The sequence below is a fragment of the Amblyomma maculatum genome, chromosome 2 (genome assembly GCF_055883805.1).
Source record: "Amblyomma maculatum isolate TAMU_Amacu chromosome 2, ASM5588380v1, whole genome shotgun sequence".
In the NCBI taxonomy this organism is placed as follows: Eukaryota; Metazoa; Arthropoda; class Arachnida; order Ixodida; family Ixodidae; genus Amblyomma; species Amblyomma maculatum.
In genome coordinates, this window is record NC_139345.1 from 19,665,576 (window position 1) to 19,689,023 (window position 23,448).

The 23,448-nt window shown below is 45.6% G+C and overlaps 2 protein-coding genes and 1 long non-coding RNA gene across 5 annotated transcripts in view; 1 reads left to right on the forward strand and 2 right to left on the reverse strand.

Annotated features, from left to right (window-relative positions):
- Nucleotides 1-23,448, forward strand: part of by (focal adhesion protein tensin) — a 293,064-nt gene that overhangs the window by 148,949 nt on the left and 120,667 nt on the right. Inside the window, 1 exon segment of the mRNA XM_084593429.1 lies at nt 455-492. Within this exon segment, the coding sequence (XP_084449555.1) occupies nt 455-492 (38 nt within the window).
- LOC146198103 (uncharacterized) overlaps nt 1-23,448 on the reverse strand; it is a 59,806-nt gene that overhangs the window by 11,657 nt on the left and 24,701 nt on the right. The gene's annotated exons all lie outside the window — the stretch shown is intronic.
- LOC146198104 (uncharacterized) lies at nt 11,099-18,704 on the reverse strand. 2 transcript variants are annotated; one of them, XM_084593427.1, is made up of 5 exons: nt 18,433-18,704; nt 16,592-16,731; nt 14,887-14,975; nt 11,801-12,020; nt 11,099-11,553 (listed from the first exon to the last, which is right to left on the reverse strand). In XM_084593427.1, the coding sequence occupies exons 2-5, from the start codon at nt 16,692-16,694 to the stop codon at nt 11,471-11,473; spliced, it is 495 nt and encodes a 164-aa protein (XP_084449553.1). In that variant the 5' UTR covers nt 16,695-16,731; nt 18,433-18,704; the 3' UTR covers nt 11,099-11,470. The 2 variants fall into 2 exon arrangements, with proteins under 2 accessions (XP_084449553.1, XP_084449552.1); XM_084593426.1 differs by lacking the exon at nt 18,433-18,704 and having other exon boundaries at nt 16,592-16,989.

Sequence of the window (23,448 nt, forward strand, 5' to 3'; positions counted from 1 at the left end):
GATCAAGGGCAGCATGACCGGTAGTGGAAATTTTTACAGAGAAGAGAGTTGCTATAACCGGGTCAGTTGGTTTTCGTTACAGCCTGCGCGTGATGATGCGTATATGTTTTCAGACCGAAGCTTAGCGGCACAGGCCTTCGCCTCCCACAACCACCACTGCGAGTCTTGTCACCTTCAGGCTGAGTTACAGCAGAGTTGCAAGATGTGTGGTGACAGAGCGGCAGAATAATTTTGCTCACTTAAAGGAGACAAAGGTGCGTGCTTGTGACGAGTTGCCTCCCTTTACCTTGTTCACATCCGCCTCGAGAAATGAACAACGACGCGCGCACCGCCGCGACACGGCGGAAAGAACGCGGTCGCGCCACGCTTTCTGTCTTTTCTTAGCCGCGCCAGAGCGGCAAGGCGTTGACCCTAGGCTTGTCTGCCTTTTCTTTTTTTTTTTTTCTTTCCGCAGCCTGCAAATACTGCTGCCACCTCCACTGCGAGCCTAAGGTGAGAATGGATGCTCAGCTCTCGACCTTTCCTCACTGCTGTGCGCGCTTCTCTGTCTGCCTCATTTCTGTGGGTTATTCTTTCCTGGTACATCCAGGAGAAGTTTTCCCAAACGCGCAGCTTTGAAGCGTGCTTTCTTGCTGCAACTGCTGTTGCTGCGGGCCATGGAACTTGTGACTCTTTTTGCCCTTCGTGCATTCGTGGTATGCACTGCGTGGCTGCGTGCTGCCTGTTTCGGACGTGGTCGCTTAACGACACTCCACTCGCAGATGCAGTCACGCTCTCCACTTTACCTTTATTATTACTATTATTTCTTGCTTTTGTAAACGCCTTCGGCGGAACTTGCGGTGTTGCCGTGGGAGGAACAGTGCCATCCTCTTAGAGTGCGTGACTTGCTGTCCGTGCACGCGTCCGTGGTTTCAATGGTGGGATTTCACGGGATGCATTTGGATTACACGCACACTCGAGAAACGCACAATGCGATTTTGTTTCTGATGGTTACTTTCGCAACTTATTTCATACTTCCCGCGAGAGTAGCTATTTTAATGGTTATGTGAGTTCTCTATCCCACAATTTGTGAATTGGGGTGTCAATATTTGATTGTAGAGGGCCTACGGGTGATTTTCGAGGGTCTATCGGGGCCTAGATTATACAGGCAGTGAGATTAAATGAAATTAATGCTTGTGTAGAGAATGCAATAACTTTTTAGTGGTTTCAGCGCGTGAAGCAGGTATGCCATTTTAATCCCTGCATGACCCCGCTATTGGCAATAAATCAATACCGCGCATATGTAAAACACTCTCCTTGTATTTCTACAGTTATCACTGTTTACCCACTACCGCCGACCTTACCACCATAGCGAGCGTTGTTGCTTTTCGAGGCTTCACCGGATAACCGACCGTATACTGTGTTTGCCATTGCGCTTGTGAAGGCTCATTTGATGCACTGGTTTGGGGCGGGAAGTTATATTGTCACGACCCAAGCCACAGGGAGCCGCGGAGGTACACGTAGACGAGGACCCGATAATAAGGTCGACTTCTAGTTCCGATAACACAGTCCAGCACCAGCGCGCCTCTCGAGCCAACAACCGCTTCGTCGTTGTCGGCACCCAGCCCGGCAGTCGCGCGGCGCTAGGCACGTGGCAATATAACGTAGATTTTCTCAGTCATCACATTTAATGCGATAGCATTTCAGTCCCCGACACACCCAAACCCCGCCATCGTCAGAGGCGATATCTCCTGGTTAGCCAAGACAGCGATGACGCCGCGGAGGTCACGTGACAGCAAAGAACCAATCACAGAACACCATTTGCATGAGTCAAATTCGAAAACGTCTCCGGGACACTCGAGAATTTTCGGTTCCTGCCTCCACCATCGATGGATGCTGGCGAATGCATGAAGCAATGAAACTGACACTCACTTACAGTGGGAAACGCATCTGATGTTATTGCATTCCTTCTAAGGGTGTCTTAAGTGGCCGCATGGTTTTTAGTGTACGCTCCTGGTACTTTTGAGTAAACAGCAATGGCGCAAAAGTGCCCGCGCAGAAAGTCCGTGCGTTAACGAGGGAGGGACATCGCTGGGGCTCTCGCTATTTCAGCCGCGTCCGTCAAACGCAGGCCGTTGTCTCCCCGTTAGCGCCGAAGTCTTAGCTCCTCTGACACGAAGCTTGACAAATTTCGATGTCGACAGCGGCAGCCCTTCAGGCGTCTCAGCCCCTTCCTGTCCTGTACTGCTCCTTCTTACCTCTTTCACGGCCTCCCGGGTTTTTATATTCGTACTTTGCTTTCTCTCTCTTTTATCCTGTGTAAGGTGAATGAAGGCTGCGCGAAGCAGCAGGTTGGTTTTTCTAAGCCGGTCGTACCGAAGCGCATTTGGCGTTTTGGATTTGACAGAATCGCTATAATTAGAGCCACGACAGGAAGCGCCTGGAGCCAGTGTGGCGAACCAGAGTAAGAGTGAACCCGGAAACGGGAGATGAGCGTTTTGGAGCTGCACGGAACAGCCGGTACTCGTTATCGCTTCGAGTGTCATAAAACAGCATGTAAAGAAAAGAAAAAGAAAAGCTGCCCAAGGTTTTGAACGCGAGTAAGGGTGTAGAACATAATTGTTGCTTTAGTCACCCTGGACGATGCCTTGTACGGGAAGATTTACACGAAATTTGTCTATGCATTTTAAATTATATATTGTGTCGCGTGGTGTTTTATCGTGTGGCAGTCATTTCTGAACAGTAGTCGGACAATGACATCATTATATGTATGTCAGGAATAGAGCAGAAAACTTCTATATAACACAAAGTTTGGTGTATCCGAAATATAAGCATTGGGCTGGCTCAGTTTATTTGGGAGAATAGTAGTTCGACCAGGATCAATGTGCAAAGCAAGGGGTGATATTTTTTTGTTTTCTCATTAGCCCTGTCCCTACATGCAATGCTCCTGCAGATGGCATTGAAACAATGTGCGAGCCCCGCTGTTTCACTCGCTTTGGGTTGAAGTTTAACTAAAGACAAAAAAATATCCTAGGCTTTTAACGTATTTAAACCGAGTAGCACGCGCGAACGAGTTTGCGCACAGATGGAAGTTTATGGAAACGACGACGTGCAGTGCACACCACTAGAGTATGTGGCAGCTTAACACATGGTGCTTGGTTCCGCACTCGCTTCCCAGGAGGGATTTTTCGCGCGAAAATTTTGAACTTGGTTAGACCGACAATACCTTGGGAAGAAATCGTTTGAATCGCCCGCGCCAGGGAACGTGGAGTCGTGGACTGTGACGTCATGATCTGGCGGGCCAATTAGAAGTTAGGCACAACGACGGCTGAGAAGGTCCTTGTTCGGCTCTGGTGTCTGTATAAGTGATTTCGCACAAAAAGCGATTACGTGTAGGCGTCCGTACGTGTGAGCTGACCCTTCTTCACCAGTGAACTGCTCATAATTTTATTCTTGCTATTACTAAACACAAAATACAGACGAGAAATGTTTGGAGTGAGTGTGGTACGAAGTGTGTTACTTTTCGGTGCGTCACGTTCCTGCGGCGCGGGGTGCTGTTGATGGGATATTCATTTTTCTGGGTTAAGTCCTCACAGTCCAAACATGTAATAATATGCTCACTCTGAACGTCATCAAATACGTACCTTTTTCTGTTTAACCTTCGCTGCAACTCAGTACCAAGCAGCGTGAGCGGGCGTTTCTTGTTTGCATCGTCAAGAGGCCGCTAGTTTATACTTGGCTTTGCAAGCATCGGCTGGAGGCAGATTGTAGTGTTTAGCGATTGATATTTCAGAGCGTTAACATTTAGATTACTCACAGATGTATATTGGCTTCTGATATTTGTTCTTGCTTACTTTCCTTTCTTTCTTTCTTTTTTTTTTTTTTTGGGGGGGGGGGGGGATTTACATAAAAAGAACTAAGCAAGATGGATCGTTTCTTTATTTCTTAGTTTTTGACGCACATACTTTGACCCAGATAATGTTATTGTGTTATGATCGCATTGTGTTCTGCCGAAGCGAGACAATGTAAAGGTTATACTAGCTGCCGTGCCTCTTAGACTGTATGTACCATAGAGTGGCTGTGAGCCATATATAAAGCCTGATTCTTTCAAAAAAATATACAGTCCAGGCTGGTGCTTCTAACGGGCCTCCTGCAATACATACGCTTGTGAAGGATGAAGACGTAATTTCTTCTCACCCCTCAGATTGCGAACACTGAATTGAGATGCGCAGCGAGCCTTTTTATAGGCCAGAGATTAAAAAAAAACCTGGGTTGTGCATTTTTCACAAAGACTGCGCTCTAAGACGTGCGCAGGCAAAGGTTGGTAGACCTCTGAGCATTGGGCTGTTCTGCCCTTGCTCTCACAAACGGGAATCTTTCAAATGGTATGGGATGTTACGGGTTTTGAATGAGGCGCCGGAACCGGTGAATTAGCGGCACGTCATGCGCCCTTCGCTTCCCTTTCTGCACGTGCTGGCGTTTCACTGTCCGCGCAGCTCAAGAACCGGAGCATTCACGCTGCGACACACAGAGAGAGAAGCGCGACCCCTCGGAGCAAGTCCTGTAGAAGGGACCTCCTTGTTCCCATCCCTGGCAAGCCTTTGGCTTCATCTTACGTGCTTACTCCCCCGCATTCACTTGTGTGCCTCATTCGGGGCGGCGCCACGTTCTTTGCGGTTATCTCGTTCACGACTCGCTGTCTTTTTTTTTTTTTTTTTCCCCGTGGCCTAGACGTTCTTCAAAAACGCCTCAACCCCTGCACCCTCCTCCTTCCTCGAGATTTCCCTTGACGACTGGGAACCGTGCGTTTTTATTTCGGGCGCCCCCGGCTCCGCTGTGTGAGACACGGATGGAACTCGAGGAAGTGGCGCAAGAGGGAAAGGAAAACAGCACCGCTCTCGCTCGCCCACTGGGGCCAGAACGCACGGTCGGAGCCCTGGCCCCTTTCTCGCCATGGGGAGGTGAGAGAGAAGAAGGCGAAGGCTTGCTGCCCTTAGCTGTTGGACGGGGAGATGAACACCTTTGGACGCCAAGCTTCTTGCAGTTTTTCTCCATTTCTTTTTCATCTACCCCCTTTCTTTCGTGAGCGGGTTTCCTTTGCTGTCTCCCCTACATAGTGGAAGACCGCCTTATATACGTTCCCGGGATCACAGTGTCGTGCCAGTGTTCAGAAGATTCGCGTCGGCCCTGTTTCCTTCCGTCGCCTTTGCCCTCTTTCTTTCTTGCTGCCTTTCCATGCCCAGACCTTTTCTCACTCGCATTGAGTCCTCTGTTTTCATATTTACACAACACACGGACATTCACTTCGCCCATTTTTCTCCGCTCCACGTGGCAGAACATCCCAAGCATTCGATCATTTCGTATAAACTTCGACTGGGTTTATGCGAAATCTGACAACTCTTCCATTGAGCGAGAAGAAACAAGAACGAACAGGCACCGCGAGAGCATCTCAACTGCCGCAACAGGGCCGCTTGCTCTCCATCCTCCGCTTCACACCCCCTTATCCTCAGCAACCTTCATATCCCCTTCATCACCTCCTCGTTTTGCAGGATCACAGTGCCGCGCCTGTGTGTTGGCCGCCGCAGCGGAACTTTTGTGCCGTTTGTCTATCTGTGTCTTCGCTCTATTTCTTTCGCGCCTGTCTCTCCCCGCCCTCACACCAATCCCTTTCAGCTTCTCTACTCCGACGAATGCCGGGCGTCACCTTTCCTTGCTTCTTTTCCCTGTGTTCTTGCTTCTCTGCACAGCTTTGTTTCTCTCTCTCTCTCTCTCTCTGCTTCCTTCGTTCTCTTTTCCCTCCTCCTTTTCGTTTGGCTGATTTCCTCTCGCCCCCCACCGGCGGCAGCTCTCTGTATTTTTAACCTTTTCGGCGAGGGCCGCCCCTGCGAGCCGGGGTTCCGGGCCTGAGCAGCCCCGGTCTCTCCTCGGGTGCCTCGTGCGGTTGCTGCGCTAGATTCGTGCGCTGCCCGAAGCGGCTCGGTGGCGGTGCGCGGTGCACACACGGATGCTCAAGTTCGCCGTGAGCGGGAGGCAGGGTTCGCCGACGTCTCGGGTGAGCTGTCGCTCGGTGCTCCTTGGGAAGAGTGCCGGCCTATGTTTCCCATACTTCTTCACTTGTGTTTCGTAACTAATGCTCGACCGTTTCAGGTGCAGTGTCCCCGTTTTCTCGCCTGCGCTGGCATTGTTGGACTGAATGTTCAATGAAATGATCTACCGAATGTGGATTAACGGCGAGGTTTCATAATCATACATGGTGGCACCTAGTGTTAGGAAGTCGAGACGTAGGATGTAGAGACGTAGGTGGCACAGGTACAAGGATGGTCGAATGTCCCCAGCCCATAAAGCAGGCTTTTCAGTAATATATCCTGGTGCTTGGGATGCTAATAGAGCTAACAAGGCTCTAAGAGGTCAGAATTATTCTTCTCCTACCCTGTACAGAAATTTTGAGTTTAGGGGGCGTGGTAGCTGCCCCACCATATTGTACAAAAGCTGATCGTATGGCCTGGGAACTTTTGACCATCCATGTATTTTGCCGAAATTAAAGAGCCCGAATGGTGGGCTTCTAAGCCATATAGTGAGCTTCTGTGGCACCATTGGAAGTCCTAATTTTCTGGGGTGGGGGTGAGAGCTCCCCTCCCATTCAAGAGATTTGGAACGCTCGCGATGCATAAGGAGTCAACTTGGAGCAGAAGCAAACCCCTCGGACTCTGTACTTTTGACAAATGTTGCAAGTACACCTCTTGCCTCTTATGTATACCCCTATAACTTTCTGTCGCTTTACGCTCAATTGGGTATTATTTAGTTGCTGCTCGGTTCCCTTCAAGGGTATGTCCAAACGCTACTTAAACAGTCTGTTGGTTCAATAATTCTGAACCCACTGCCTGCACTCCGCACTTTTCGCGATCACATCGCTGGTAGGGGCTTTCATGACTTTAAAGGCAACCAAGTTTATCACAGCGCTCATTTCTTGCTCACTCAAAGACAAGGCGATCATTCTGTTTGATCACCGCATTATAATTATACTTCCCTTCCGTCAAGGGGACTTCCTTAGGACAGCATATATAATAGAGCGAGAAATATGGCCACTGTGTAGGCGGAGGCTTGATATATGCGAATTTTAGCCGAGGGCGACTGTTTCCTGTTTTAGACAAGGTTAGAGAAAAACAAACAAGAAAAAAAAAAGGCGAAGCATGCGAAGAGGAGAAAATAATTTTATCGCTGGCAGGTCCGGAACCGAGGTAAAATCGCGTAAAATGGGAGTAGTAAAGCCTCCGTCGATTATGTGTCACTGTTCTTGTCGACAATGACGTGTTTTTGCATGTTCTTAGAACTGAGTGCATAACGCCTTAGTATTTAAACCTGGCCGGGAATACCTAATTTTGTAGCTGTTCTCCGATCAATGATTTCATAGTTTTCGCGGCCAGCTGATTTTCCTGGCTGGTTACGCAGTCAAAATTTCCATTTATGATTAGAATTGAACATGTGACAATGCCAGCTACGGAAGTGCAGGACGTGTGGTGCCAAGTATACATGGGCTGGGGCCCACCATGTTCGCGCATGCACACGTGTTGCATATGTATAGCATGGGTTCAGAATTCGGTAACACTTAACCACCGTGGCATACACTGCACCAGGATGACAACTAGGGCAGTATAAATAGTCACCGGACGTGATTGTCGGAGGATAGAACTGCACAGTACACTTAATGCCATAAGCAGGTTCGTTCGATTTGATGGAACGAATAATACTTCCTACTAAACGTCCACGAAATCCTGTCACAGCAGCACGACTAGCTGAAATACATTTGCATCGCTTCAGTGTTAATGATTATATGGCGCAAGTACTTTTTAGTATTCTTTATTTTTAAGTGCGAATAATGATTGCTCATTTATAACGCGGCGAATAGAAGTATCAAAATAACGGCTTGAGGGGCTAGTTGGTGCTGCATTTAGATATTTGATATTTAGATATGTTGATGATTTCTTAGTCATTGTGGATAAGGGCTCTGCAGTGATTCAAAGTGTGGAAAGTGTTCTTTCTATTTTTAAGATACAAGGAAAAGGACGAACGTTTACTCATGAGCTACCGGTGGACAACAAATTGCAGTTTCTTGATTTAAATATGAAAATTTGTGATGGGGAAGTGTGTTGGAAGTATTTTCTCAGGGCTAAAAAAGAGCTACTTCCATATGGTTCAGCCCATTCAATGACTGTGAAAAGAGGGATAGCTTCCCTTTGTTTGGAGTCGGCCTTGTTAAAATCATGTGTACGTATGGCAGAGGAAAGCTTTAATAATAAATTACAAAGGCTTGATGTGGCTAGTTTCCCGGTTATGATTATTTGTGGGGTAGCAGAGTCTCTGCTTCAGAAAATGAAAGAAAAAAAGAACGGCAGATATGCTGAGAAATAAACGACCACAAGTGATCCCTTATATACATATAGTTGCACACTGCCTGAAAAAGGTGGCAGGTAGGTTTGAGGTGCCAGTTGTGTTTTCTGCCCCCAAAAAACTGGGTGGGTTATGTGCATTAATAGGGAAGAGAAAGAAAGGACAATGCGATAAGAAGCATGTAAAAAGTTTTATTGGATGTCAGGTGGGAGTGATTTATGAGATTCCACTGACGTGCGGTAAAGTATATATAGGGCAAACTGGGAGATGTATCAATGATAGAATGAGGGAACACGAGAAGTCCATAGAAAATGGCAAGGGTTCAAATTTACCCCTGCACTGTCAGAAGTGAAAGTGTGAGCCGTTGTTTAGCAGGCTTAACATTTTAGGGAAGAGTCGGAATAAGATGGCGCGCGAAATTTTAGAGGCGTACTGGATACAGAAGAAAGAAGACAGATGTATTGGTGAAGCTTCGTTGAGTTAACGTAGAAAAGAATTTACTTTTATTGAGCAATCCTCTTGAGTAATGCAAAGAACGAGATTATTATCGGGCCTCAAGCTGTTATTCTTGGCCTAAAGCTGTTATTCTTGGACACCTCTCACGCATTGTGGCCATGGTAGTTTAAAGAATCTTTTTCCCTCAAGTACATGGACTTCGTTGGCAGGTTAAAGTTTTTCAATCTTCACAAGTGATGTGTTGAGGATGGACATGTCCTACTGTAAATGTGTGGTGGTGGTTATTAGTGTGTGACTATGTGACTATGTGGCGATCTTTGTGACTGTCCAGCGTGGTATGAGTTTCTGGGCAAAGCAGAGGTGTGGAGAAACAAGACAGTGTAGAATTGGTGACTGCCATGCTTGGACGATGTTTATGTTCTGCGAGGAAGAAAGTGCCAATATCCCCTTGGCAAAGAAGAGGAAGATGAGAAGATGTACTTGAGTGTAGAAGAAGAGGAGTGGTGAAGAGGAAGTGTTTTCAGATCCATATTACAGTTGGTAGTGCGCGCGTGTGTTGTGTCTCTTCTGTTGTGTTTGTGTTTGTTGCGCCACATTTCTGAATATTAGAAGTATCAAGTTTTTCGTTATTAATTTCAGTGGCTCCCTTCGATGCTTGAAATCGTTTTTGTTTAACTATAACTACGTGGTCTTGAGATGTTGACAGCTTTCATGTAATCAAGCATAAAATCGAATTCTGCGCTGAGCTGCACCAGGTCCGAGGCCAGTTGCGCCTGCGCTACTAGGGAGCTTTAGAAGAGTGGAGGACTCAGCCGGTTTGGGGGATAGTGTAATAGCGGGCGACAAGGCCACGCGCGGGGTTCTGCGTATAATGGACGGAGTGCGCGGCAATTAATTTCAGCATGCGCACTCGGGCCATGCTATTACACTATTCCCCTAACCGACTGGGTCCTCCTATTCTAAACCCAAATACGCAGAAGACTAAAATAATGCCGAACAGCCTGGGAAATGAACAGCAGTTTAAAATAGGTAGCGAAGCGTTGCAAGTGGTAGGCCAATATGTCTATTTAGGACTGGTAGTGACCGCAGGTCGGGACCCCGAAAGGGAAATAACTAGGAGAATAAGACTGGGATGGAGTTCACTTGGTAGGTACTCGAACAATATAACTAGCAGCTTACCGGTATCACTCAAGAGGAAAGTGTTTAACAGTTGCATCCTACCGGTACTGGCCTATGGGGCTGCAACATGGAGGTTAATGAAAGTTCTGGGGACAAAGCAGAGGGCTATGGAACGGAAAATGGTAGGTTTAACATTAAGAAATAGGAAGTGTGCAGAGTGGGCCGGAGAAATAACTCTAGTTACTGATATTCTAGTCGAAATTAAGAAGAAGAAATGGGCATGGGCAGGACATGCAGTGCGAAGAGAGGATAACCGATGGCCTCTAAAAAAGTAACCACTTGGATTCCAAGGGAATGTAAGCGTATACAGTTCCGTTTCCTATCGCAGGACTTAACTCAGTTTTTGACATAAAAGCAGTTGCCAACACGTACCTCTCATACCGCCTTCCTTGAGTGAGCTCGATCATTTTGGAGATTTTCAAGTGTTTTCAAAATTAAGACCACATGTTAACCAAACTTAGTTTATGCGTTACTAGGAAAGAAACGTACTTGAGCAGCGGCAGCGCCCGCCGCGCGTGAACGAACAATGAACTTCAGTGCCACTTATGAATATTTCATCAACATAACATGTTTGGGTTAAATATACTCAATAAAAAGACGCAAATAAACCTTACACGAGCATTACTCTGTTTCACTTCACGGATTTTCAGCGAGGTTTTCAAATATGGTCCACTTCTTAGCAGTCGCTCGCCAATATATATATATATATATATATATGAAGGGGAAATGAGGGGGCTCGTTATAATAGATGAAGGAAAGAAGGCAACAGTCGGCGAGGCCAAGGATTATATCTATCATCATATATATATATAAACGCATAGCTGTTGCTTCGTTGCGGTACAAACGACCTGTGCGTCGGTAACGCGGCGATTGTAATGTTTTACCATATTTTCAGAAAGCTGCGTGAAGAGACAGTAAAATTTCTTGAGCAGTCCGCGTAAGCAGTGGCTGGTTGCTGTGAGCGACAAGGCCTCGGCGATAAAAAAAGGCTCAGAAATGGGAGCTCATTTTAGTAACGGCACGATTTTGATACTTTGATCACTCCGATACGAATCCCTGCTAGTTTCGGGTCCCTTATAAAAATGGGAACATCCTTTGAGTTCAATGTGAACTCAAAAAAGTCAGAAGGAAGCAACTTCCTCTGAACTGAGAATTGGCTACTGATTTTGAATTCACAGTGAATTAACTTTCTCTGACCATCCTGTGAATTTCCTGTGAATTTCCTTTGAGCTCCCAGGGAACAGACCGTTGTCAGTTTGAGTTGAGTTCACAGGCAGTGGCCAATTATTGGTTCAAAGGAAGTTCGAAGGAATGATGACTATGGGATATTTGGTGGATGTTCGAAGGAAGTAGGTTCAGACTGAAACATTTGTTTGTATGAGCTTATATTTATTTGAATAGATGTACTTCCTCTGTTTAGGCCTTGCAACTAGGCCTGCTTTCGAAGACCCTGCGACAAAAAATTGGATCACTGTCCACAATCCCAGTGCAAACTTGCGCAACTGCCGGTGACCACCTTGGCTAGTACTCCATTGAGCAAGCAGGTGTAGGCTGCAAAAAGAAAAAAAAAACATTAGAAGCATGACTGCAATGAACAAGCTAGAGTCCATCCAGCCTTCCTTAGCTTTTGTAAATTAAATATACAGAGCACGGACAGTGTTAGCGCCATGCAGGCACCACAGCATTATGCATTAAGGCAAGCATTATGGCCCTGACCATCACTGAAAAGTCAGCTGTTTGGACAATATTTCAGAATGCTCTTGCATCACATGCACAGGCTATGAGCTCGAGGACTTACAGATAACAGCATCCAATTTTGGGCAGCCCAGTGCCTTTTTTGGAGCTTGTTCCTTGCGGGCATTGCAGACACGGCCATAGAGTGAGCTTTCTTCCAGTTCTTCGGGTGAGAACACAACCCGCACCAAGTTACACGCAAACTTTGTTGCTTGATTGCCCGCACTGAGTTTCATGCAGTCAATCAACTGCTGATTTACCATAATATTGCTGCCAATGTGCACCTGCAAGAACAAAAAGCAAATATTAGTACTATGACCAGTATTGTAACATACAACAATATTCCTTGATATGCAATAAGAAAATGAAGGGGCTTTACAAACAACAAAAAACTTAGACCAGCTTAAGAACATTCAAAGAAACCCCAAAATGCATAATTAAGGTCATTTGTTTGCAAGTAAAAATACACATTCAAGAAGCCGTACTTCAACATGTACAACAATGAAGGCATACGAAAACTATTGGATGTTTTTGACACCTTCCCGAGCGGTGTTTTGATCTAATTTTGAATCAGGCCAAACATCTTTTAACATTTTTATTAGTGTAACCTGACAATTGTGTAATATGTATTTAAAGTAACTAGCCAAAAAGAGGGCACATAATGCCCCGCAAAGGATTGAGCGCTAATAGTGCATTGCTATAGCAGAAGAAAAAACAAGAAATAAGATTTTTTAACGACCTAATTTATGCTTGCATTTCAACAATAAAGAAAAAAAAAAGATTTTAAGTCAGAAAACAAAGGGATTTACTCATCATTAACATTGCAAAGGCCATTAAAAGCCAGTTTAGACAGAGCACAGTGCCCACATTGTCACCTCCTGTTTAAAAATACTAACATCCTTTTCGTACATCAGAAGCTCAACCAATTAAAAGAACTGCCAATGAAGGTTTAGCAAAAGCATGCACTCCCTGCTCTGTATGTGCTACTTTGAGGCAACATTTAGTGTCCAGCTTGCACAGGTAGCTTTCATAATTTAGCCCCTCAAGCGCTTTGGACAAGCAGCTCGTCCTTGCAAAGATGCCCTCAAGCCATTCTGGACGAGTGCTTGTCCTTGCAGGATAGATCCTCACCCTGAGAGTTTTAGGTGAGTACAGCGCTCCTCTGTGGCTTAGGTCATGCGCCATTTGACAGATGGCACCACTGACCCGTTAACTGCTTTTTGTTCTACCGCTTGAAAGCCTTTTAAGCAGCCTTAATGAGAAAAATGGTGCCTGGTAGAGGCAACGCATGCACTGTTGGCCCGTCATCGCGGGAAAGAAGCTTTTCTTCGTTGCCATCCTCGCCATCCGAAGATGGTTCAGACACCAATTTTTGCATTGTTATGGGAAGTGAAGACGACAGTGATGACATGAGTAGTTCTTCCGACGAAGATGATGACAGCTCAGACGATACTATTGCGAGTTCTGTGTCAGTGGATGAAAATTGACAACATTCCGATGAAACCCCTTGGTCGTCCCTTGTAAAACATTTCCAGTTACCTCGCTATATGTTACTCGACTAGATTGCTGCTTATTGACGGGCAGTTGATTTTTCACGTAATGAGCAATAAACTTCACTGCGCTCATTTGACTTAGTTTCTGGTTCAAATATTTTTGTCTCGGATACCTCCTTTTTTATTACACTACCAATAGAAACCAGCAGTAAAAATAAAAACTAAAGGGACACTTAAGCTCCGCCTTTAAGGGTATGATGCGACCAGTGTAGGCTACCACCCAACATATAAAGCCCTGCTTTAACCAAGCTGTATCAACATGTCTGCGTAGCCTAGGTGTAGCAAGCCTGACTCAGCATTGAAGAGCACTGGAATGTTGATTCGTATTTCACCTTCCCACCTCAAATGAACGACCGGAGTTAGCAGCTCCTCCTAACTTTTGGATATCATGTGGTCTCGTTAAGCCACACAAATCATCGAAGAATGTGTGTTCGGCCATGCCACTTGCCAGCGCCATGCTCTTGATGTTTCACTCACAACACAGACAACAAATTTTCATGTAATGGGGCCTTTAACGATATCGTAATTTTAAGCAATTTTAGCTAGAAATCTCGAAATAATAGTGCTCAAGGGGTTAAAGTGAAATTGAACTATTGTTGGATCAGCTTAAGAAGCCACAAATCCTTCTCAAAGGAGACCCTCCTGGCAATACCATGGTGGTTAATTGCCTTTGACTTGCCAGAGTGACATTGCAGGTGGCTGTCAGGTGCAAGTGGATTATATGCACATTAGCTTGAATACCATGATGACTGGCCCAAGTCGCTAAAATGACTGATTAGAGGAGCACCAGCTGCGTCATTCGAGTTGTAGTGCAAAAAGATGGCCTTCCGAGATCGATAACCTAAGAAATTGCTGAATATTAAACAAGCTAATGGAAATCTCTTTTCTGATGAAAAGGGCTTTGCTATAGCCCAAGCGAGGTATGCTCAACAGGAAGTGTAAACAAAAGTAACCTTGCACTTCCGATCACTACAGCTTTCACAAAAACTCTTCCAAATCAATATACACACGAATGAAGTAACAGTCACTAAAATGAAAGGAAGCTGTTGGGATTTTTTTTCATGGTGGTTTTGACGAATTTAAGAAAATAGCACTGTCTGTCTTTTGTCGTTTCTATCAAATTGACATTCATTTAAAAATATCATTATGCTACTAATTATGCAGTCTGTGAGCCCAGCCTCATAAACAGCATCCCAGCCAGGGCAGTCGCTTTTCAGTGGAGCCGAAACGCAAGGTGGCCGTGTGCTCTGTGTTGTCGGTGCACGTTAAAGCACCCCAGGTAGTCGAAATTTCCAGAGCCTTGCACTACAGTATCTCTCATAGCCTGAGTCGCTTTGGACATTAAACCCTAAGAGCCAACCAATCATAAAGAGCGTTGCTTCTTGCCTATCTCTGAATTCAGTGACTGCTGACTTCATTCACATGGATAATGAGCTCCTCGTTTCCCTATCCCTGCACACTTTTCAATGGAAATGCATGACTTGTGGCAGTGCTATCATAAAGCTAGAACCAAGTTCTTGTGTGACCCTTAAAAAAGTTTCATCGAGAAAGGCAGTAATGAGCACAACAATGCAGACACTAGACTAAAGCAACTAACCTGAGCCTCGGTTGGCAGCACAACTGCTTGTGTTGTACACGCAGCATTATTAACGGATTCCGTCAGCTGATTGACCAGCTCAGCAACATCTGAAAAAAACAAAAAAGGAAAGCTGGAACAAAACATACTATTTCATCACTAGCAGCAGCAGCCCATGTAACATTCACCACAGGAGAAAAGCCTTTTCTTTGCCCTTGACTGCATGACCAACCCTTTTCTGTCACCAAATGCGCCATTCAAAATTTAGCTGCTAGACACTGGCATCACTCACGCACTCAAGGCACCCTATCAGCGGTACATAATCTAGGGGATGCTGATAGCAATTGATGAAGCCAATGCTGACATCCCACTTCTGATCTCTTTGTTCGCTGTGGAAATGCCTGGATTGAATTAACTGCGGTGGACGTTGTAACTACAGTGCAACTGACGGGTGCTGCTATTGCTTAGAATGAATTCATGGGTGCGAATGATGATGCCGAGATAGCTGTGAGCGCTTTAACAGAAGTTAGTCAGATCACATCCCTGAAACAGTTTGTCGGTAGCAAGGGCCTTGAAGAGGTCAGCATGCAATATACATGTATGGCGGCAGCAATACGCCATACATTTGGACAAAGGCTGACACTCGAGTGTGTAGCTGATACTTGATAGCCCATGCTTCACCTATCTCGTGTCTGTCTTTCGTGTCGACATTTGCTAACATGGTGTAGTGACCGAGTTAAGTTAGGCAGATTGCTGAGCCAGGTGCCGAGCTTGGACAAGCATAAATTTCCTGTAGTGAAAAAAAAAAAAAAACACCACCTAAGTGACCAAAATGGCACAGGAAAATGAAGCGCATGCCATAAGGATTCCAAGGTCCAAGACAGGACGAGGCCACATATGATAATTTCATACAAATTTAGATTTTTTGCTGTCCCTCCTGCGCTCATTCTAGATGCACCTCATCATTTGCAGGAGACTCTGAGGTTAAAATCTGAGGGAATCAAGGGTTCCATTCAGATACGCCGTCCACAGTAATGCAAGAGCATCACAGACCTGCCGCAGCCATCTGGCTACAACTTATACCCCGTGAATGTGTTTGAACCTAATGCAGCTCTCCGGGTTCACTGGAGCGTTGTTGTCACCGACCACTCCAGAACAGAAAGGAACCCAATCCCGCGCCCGTTTTTCGGCCTCGGCTTGAGCAGCACAAATCAGCACAGGTGCTCACCTTGAGTGGCATTTGTTTACCATGCATTTTCATGCAGCTATCACATACGACAACAGGCTCAATATCAGATGCATGCCGATCCCAAGCAATGACATGTGACACGCAAGTCACTGTAACACAAACAAAGCATGCTTGCAGAGCAGGAGTGGCAGCAGTTCATCTGCTACGTGCACTGCAAGCATGGTGGTTGGTGGCGTCATGCAGCAGCGCCACGGTGTAGCTGAGCACTACTGTACACCACCTATAATGTGTCGCAAAGACAACTACAGGAGGAACACCAATCCTAATCCTCAGTGTAGGGGGAACCTTATTGCAGCAACATAATCTTACTGGTGCTTTTACTAGGACGTGCTACAGACCAAGATGTCTTATTCATTTAAGAGTTAGCACTTGAATTTGTTATGCTTTACGTAGCATCTGGTGACACAGCAAATAATTTCAGTCTCATGGCAATGGAGATCAGCATTCCAATGGCTTCAGAAAAAAGCGATCACATACCAAGCATCTGACGTGCTTCATCTCTTGCGGCCTTATATTTCTTCATTCTTTTTTTTTGCAGACCCCACTTCATCCTCAAGCTCCAGGACTCTCTTTTTTGCATCTGTTGGCTTAGACATTTTGTCACAGCTGCAGCTTTCCTGCAAAACGACATGTGGCAAGGTCTATTCACTAAATTGTATTTGCACTCAAATGCATCATACAAAAATTATTCAGTATAACGCATTGTGCAGATATCTGGTTCCACACATGAGATTAGCAAAATAGTGACCAAATGAAGACCACTGACAAGAGAAACGTAGCATGGACACTGTTTAGGGTTCAAAGCAACACTTCTTAAGGAGGAACATTAGCCCTTGAGCAAACCTTGGCACATAAAAGGACATGGTAATGTTTAACTGCGAGCTGACACCATCCAGCATCACTACTGCTCAAGTGGGCAGAATGTGGGAGCTCAAACTGTTTTTCTAGAAATGCATCCTTTGTTTTGTCCACTACTGCTTAAGTGGGCAGAATGCCCACTTAAGCAGTAGTGGACAAAACAAAGGATGCATTTCTAGAAAAACAGTTTGAGCTCCCACGCATACCGTAAAACATAGCCACTCTGCTTTATGGTAGGTTCATGGTGTTTTATGTCCCAAAGCGACTTAAGCTATAGCGATGAGGGATGCCGTAGTGGTGGGCTCACCTGGGGTTTTTTAATGTGCAAATGACATTATACAGTACACAGTCAACTTGCATTTCACCTCCACTGAAATGCGGCCATGAAAGCTGGGATTGTACCCATGTACAGTCGTGAGCTTTATGAAAGGGAGCATGCGATCCCGTGGCAGATAGCCTCATCCAGAAGTAGTGGCAAAGTGCAACGGCAGCATTGAAAATGAAGTGGAGAGAGCGGTGCCCTTCCACCTGTTGGCCGTACCCCATGCACTGGGAGCAACTTTTACATCGGCAGCTAAAAATCATTGCAGCATTATGCTGTTGGTAACTGATATCACTGCTTGCTTTGCTATGCTCTGACCTAGCAACCCAGCGTAGGCTGGTAACTCAGGCAAAAGCGGCAGCCCAGGCGACTGGAGTCTTAGAATGGAGACTCCACACACTGCCTCCCCACCACACACACTTTTTTTTTCCCCCTTTTTTTAAAAAAGTTTTCTCTCTCTGCGCGAAATCTGAGGAATGGCTAGTAGCGAAGAAAGGAAGCATGTTTGACGCTTCAATAAAAAGAAACAAACAAATGAATATGAAAGTAAATGAATGCGACAACACGTTAGGCTCTTTTATCTGCTTAAACTTCAGTCGCCTGCAGCTGTGAAAGCGTCCGTTTCGCTGCTACACTACCAATTGTCTCGGAACGAGCCCCCTGGGCATCTTTAAAACTTGTTCTAAATCAGCTTCAATAATCAAGGAGCTGCCATTCTCCATGCCGCACCGTTCCGAGACGACGATGCGGGCAGGGTGTTTTTTTTTTTTTTTTTAGAGCCCAAATTGGGAAGCCTACTCCTGTTATCACGAAACACCGAGAATTGCCATTTGCTGTGTAAACAGGGAGAATCAGGTCCACGTAACGACAGCAGCCGCGTTTATTCTACTTCTTATTTCCGCAAATTCAGTTCATTATGCATTTTTGTTTTAATTTCACGTAATTCCCGGAATCAACTGTCTACCTCTTTCACCATGTGCACTACTGTCACCTGCCGGTTAACACAATGCGGTCGTAATGCGGGCATGTAAACGACTTCGCGACACGACTCACCGCGAGTAGCAAAGGAAGGTGTTTCACAGGTAAACATTATTAAGACACGAATACGAAAAGAGACAAGAGACGTTTGACTACTTACCCACTCCGAGAGTGAACGTAGGAGAGTACGACCCCTCCTTCCACTGGGCATGTAGTACTCCTTGGTTTGGAATAATCTTCCAGTATTTTGGATTATCCATCAGTTTCGCCTGCAGTTCTTTTGATTGTAGGTTTCTTACAGGGTATACGTCCCACTTCTGAGCGGTCGCCCATTTAACCAAGACATGATCGGCCATTTGCACTACTCACGCTAAGAAAACACGACGAACACAACGAACGCGAACAATCAACTTCCTACGGTCATGAAACACATAGTGAAGCATGCCGCCGGCTGTTTTCACGAAAACGATAGCGCTAGAGTCTCAAGCGACATTGCAAACTTTTAAATGCATTTTTGCAAACTTCACAAACTTTCAAAATAAAACTTATAATTTATAAACAACCTTAAACGTTTGTTTTTTTAGTAGTAATATGTGATGCGTAACAAAACACAAAATAATTTAAGCAAATTATTGCCACAAGCAGCTGCAGCGCCCTTTCTTTTTGTTGCGGAATTCTTGTGGTGTATGTCAATCTTCATTGGTTTTACTCGCCGTGAGAACGTTGGTTTTACTGGCAGTATTCGTAACCTCGGCTGCGGGGGCTTCTGTGCGTGGTTGCGTGGTGGTACCGTCGTACCGACGTCGCTGACGTATTAATTGCTGGTCTTTAAACTGTGATAGGAGGTAAACGAGCTTGACTTTCGTGAACAATGTGACATCCGGTACTAGGCACATCGTGAAGTGCATTTAACTGCAGGCTTTTGAAGCCGTTATCGATGGTGCTGCGGTAACCGCCTACCCGTCGAACGCACTGGAAATGCCACCACGGTAAAAGCGTACTTGCGCGACGTCAACGTCGCGCCGTACCGAAGTGCACTAAATCACGACGGAAGCAGGCCGCGCTTGCTAACAGCGTCGCCCTTGGCGTCGCTGCGAGCCAAGAGTTGCCAGGCTGCAATGCCGACGCAAATACTGACGAACCCTGCCAGCCCTGCGCCGAGTTTTGTTGCGTACCGTGTCAGAGTGCTGAAGCAGCGGTCACGGATGTATGTACATGCCGTCTGGCGCATGCATCGCCATCGAACCAGCGGGCTGCGAAAGCGATGAATTAGAACCACCTGGCATTCTTTAACATGTATGAAAATTCTTGAATGTATTATATTTTATCTTAAAAAATTCAGAGGGGCAAGAAATAGACCAAGTAATGCCTCACACACAAAAATACGCACTAGAAATGAATGAAAAGAAAGTTATCTTTACACTTAAGGACAAAGGAAGGAAGGTGGTGAATATTATTGGTCCTTGTGTGGTGACTAAGAAGAAACTTGCGCTAAAAATAAGATCTAGCGCGTGAAAAAAAAAAAAAAAAAAGCATGGATTTAATATAAAATGAAAAAAAAAAATTAAAATGATGTTTACTTGCCCAACAAAGAAACGAATGCGATTTTGTATATTTTGATAAATGTATAATTGGTTTATTCAAAAAAGTTCAGAAGTTAAAAAAGTGCAAGGGGTACTAATGAAAGAAAAAAAATGAGAAGTATAGCTGAAAAGAAAAATGAGCTTCGTATGTTTTCGCTTAAGAACAAAAAAAAAAGAAGGTATGATGCATAAAGAGAACTTTCTCTTTACTTGAGGAAAAACAAAGGAAGGTCATTATTAATATTGCCAAAGAGAGCCAGTTTAAAAATGAGCTTCCTTCTGTCAAAAGAAAGGAAAGTCTCAACAAGGTGAGCTCAAAGGAAACTTCCTTTAGTCAAAAGAAAGGAAAAGTCTATAGGAAGGCTGTTCAGGAAGCAAAAAGGAAAAACAAAGGAAGTAAAAAGGAAAATTCGATTTTCATAAGGGGTGACAATCGCTTGTGTGCGCGTTTGAAATAAGGGCTATCATTTGAATTGTGTGCTGACCAATATAGATAATAGCTGTGAGCTATTTGTTGAACCTATTCTCCGAGACCAAAGATATCGGTATGTTTTGTTTCGTTCGCTCGTTGAGTGCGCTAAATACAGTGCGACAAAAACAAAAGAAAAGTTTCATGCAGAAGGCAAATCCCTGACAGCTGTAGACGTGCCGTGAATTAAAGAGAATAGAATGAAAGTATGAAACTCGCGTCAGCACGTTTCCTTCCACCACGCTCAGTGCGACCTGTGAACGCGCGTTCACTGCTTTGAAGAGCCCGCGTCGGCGCACTTGCTGTCTTTCGTGCGACGACGCCCCCGACACGTCCGCGCATCCCGTATCCAGCGGCGGAACTGCGATTCATCCGCGACCCTCCATTCGTCACGCTCGCGAAACGTCAGCCGTCTTCGTCACCCGCGCCGGCGACCAACTTACTCGCTGACTGGGTCATTGCTTCTGCCTCAGGAACACGCACATCCTCTTCTGTGCCCCCTCTGTTTTTGTCGTTCGTCTCTTCTTCGGGCATTTCCAGGCTCTCGATGAGAGTTTTTTACTTCCTGTTTATGTGCAGATTGCTTCCGCTTTCTCCTCGTCGGCGTCGCCTCTGATGTGTGCTGTCACTGGTTCCCCCCCCCCCCCCCCCCCCTTCCGTTTCTATAGCTGCGGTGTCGTGTGTCACTCCGTGTCGGACGGTGGGGGACTGCTCTGGATTCCGTGAACGTACTACGGGAAAGACCTTGCTTTCTGCTGTTCCGCAGACCGACCTTCTTTTCTCGGTATTCTTTTGCTCTCAGCTTTTTGTTTTTCTCCTGGCTTCTGCGACGACCCGATAGTCGTGTAAAACCAGGCGTGCCCGCTCGCAGTGATAGCATTGCTTTCTGGCATATACTCTGTCGCAGAAGACTATCGGATGCATTTGGTACCATCACTAATTAAATTGATTCGTCAGGTGGGTAGGCCAGTGGGCACGTGGCAGTTTCTCACTGGAGCGTCCTGCAACGTGCCCCGCTTCAGACTTGGCGTTCGACTCTGCCAAAGCTGGCACACCTGCTCGTTTTGACCATGTTAGCAGCCGAAGTTTAATCCGCCATGAGCGAAAACTTGAGAACTGAAAAATCGATCGCACGAGTGCGAGTAGTAGCTGTGAATGCCTGACTCTGATCTAACAACACAAGTGTCATTTCGTTGCGACGATGTCTAAGTACCGCGACCTGGTATGTCTTACACATTGTTTTATGCCCATAAATCTTGAATGAATTCAGGCCAAGATTTTTGAACGTAATATTTTTTTCTTAATATCGTATAAATGCACCATAACATTCAACACATCCGCAGATCCCACGACAGGTATAGTTCTTGTTGGCTATAAAAAAAAAAAAAAAAAAAAAAGACGCACTACATTGTTTTCTTATATGACAGTATTAATTACTCGTTGTGAGCGCAGGACAAACATGGTAGCAAAATTTTGCTGCACATAGAATCTTAGACTATTTCTAATAGTATATGCTCAAAAAATTATTTTAAATGTTCCACAGCTGCCTCGCGTTTAAACAAAATAGTACGCTCACCATCGGTTTTCAATAGCAGCTTTAACTACTCGGTGCGAGCGTATAAAAGTAAATTTTTGCTGCTCATTGCAAGACAATATCCATCAATCAACATGTGTCTGATAGTAAATCTTTCAACATCCCACTGTTTTCTCACAATTAAAAGGTATCCCAGAAAGCTGGGCTTGTTATACATGACTGCATTTTCGGCTGACCCGTGACGGAGGCATTGGTATTGCGGTGAGGTGAACCAGCCTGAGCAGCTTCGAGAGCGTTGAACAGCCGCCCAACAGCAAAAATCACTTGTAAAGTATAGGAACAACGCCACCGGATCCCGTCGGATATGTGTACAAAACGTACATAACATATTAGCCAATGGAATCCTATGTTTCGCGCTTCGTGCAGTGTTCGCTCTGGTTTTGAGATCGTAATCCGGCGACATTATTAGTTACTTCTTCTGCTGGCATTATATATGCGAATACGACAGGATTAAGTGCGGTTGCTCATTACCACCACGTTCTCAGTTAATCGTGTTGACCCCTAGAAGAAGCATCCCGCCTGGCGTCTCAAGCCCGTTGCGTGGCGAGGGGCCAGAGGTTTCGGGTTACCGGGACCACGTTCCCGTATACAGGTCCATCAACAGAACATCATCTGCGGCTGAGTGACGCCCAGTTTTCGAGTGCGTAACCGCTTGAGTCAGCGTGTTACTGCGTGCTTGGAGTCCTTGAGCACTATGCTGTATTTACAACGCTTGCGGGCCTCTATTTTCGGTGACGCAGGCCTGGCCTGTTGGTTTTGGCAAGTGCGGCTTTTGGGCTTCGTCTAGCGGTTTTCGTTTGAGCTAGTGGTACCGTTGTTTTCCTTCGGTTCGAACTGCGTGATCTGCGATCGTGAAGCGGCTCGAGCAAGATTTGTTTAAGGGTTATGAGAATGGAAGGGAGCTCGTCGGGACGCTGAGTTCCAAAACAATCGCTTCGAGCTGCAAACGGGTTTATCTTGAGAAAAGCGTACATCTTTTATGTTCCTTGACCTCCTGTGGGGAGATGAGGAATGCTGGGCAACGCACAAGTCATCTATACCTGTTTTGTAGAAGAAAATCGCGATCGACATGTTAAGGCATCTGCTGTTAAGGTATACATGTCTCTCACTTCTAGCCTGGCATAATAATTTGTCACGTTCGTGGACGAAGCGAAAAAAGACCGACCTGTGCGGTCAGGTTTTTACAGCTCGACGTTAAAGGTGGGCATACATCTTAGCACGTGCGTGCTTGTGCGTGGGAATGGGGCAGACTAGCTCGATGCTTTGCCATTTTTTTTTTCTATTTTTTTTTCTTTTGCTCGCTTCTAATGTCTGTGAGCTCTCCCGAGACTCACTCTCGCGCATAGGCCCTGAACTGACTGTCAGCAAATGAAGCGTACCACTGATATTTTTAATATATTTCCCCCTGCTTTTCAACCTTGGTTCATTTTTATTCGGTTCATTCGAAGAAATAAACCTCGTCATTAGCCGGTGACACGTTGACGGCTCAGCAGCAAATAACGTCCTCACGTCCCGTTCACTGACAGAGTG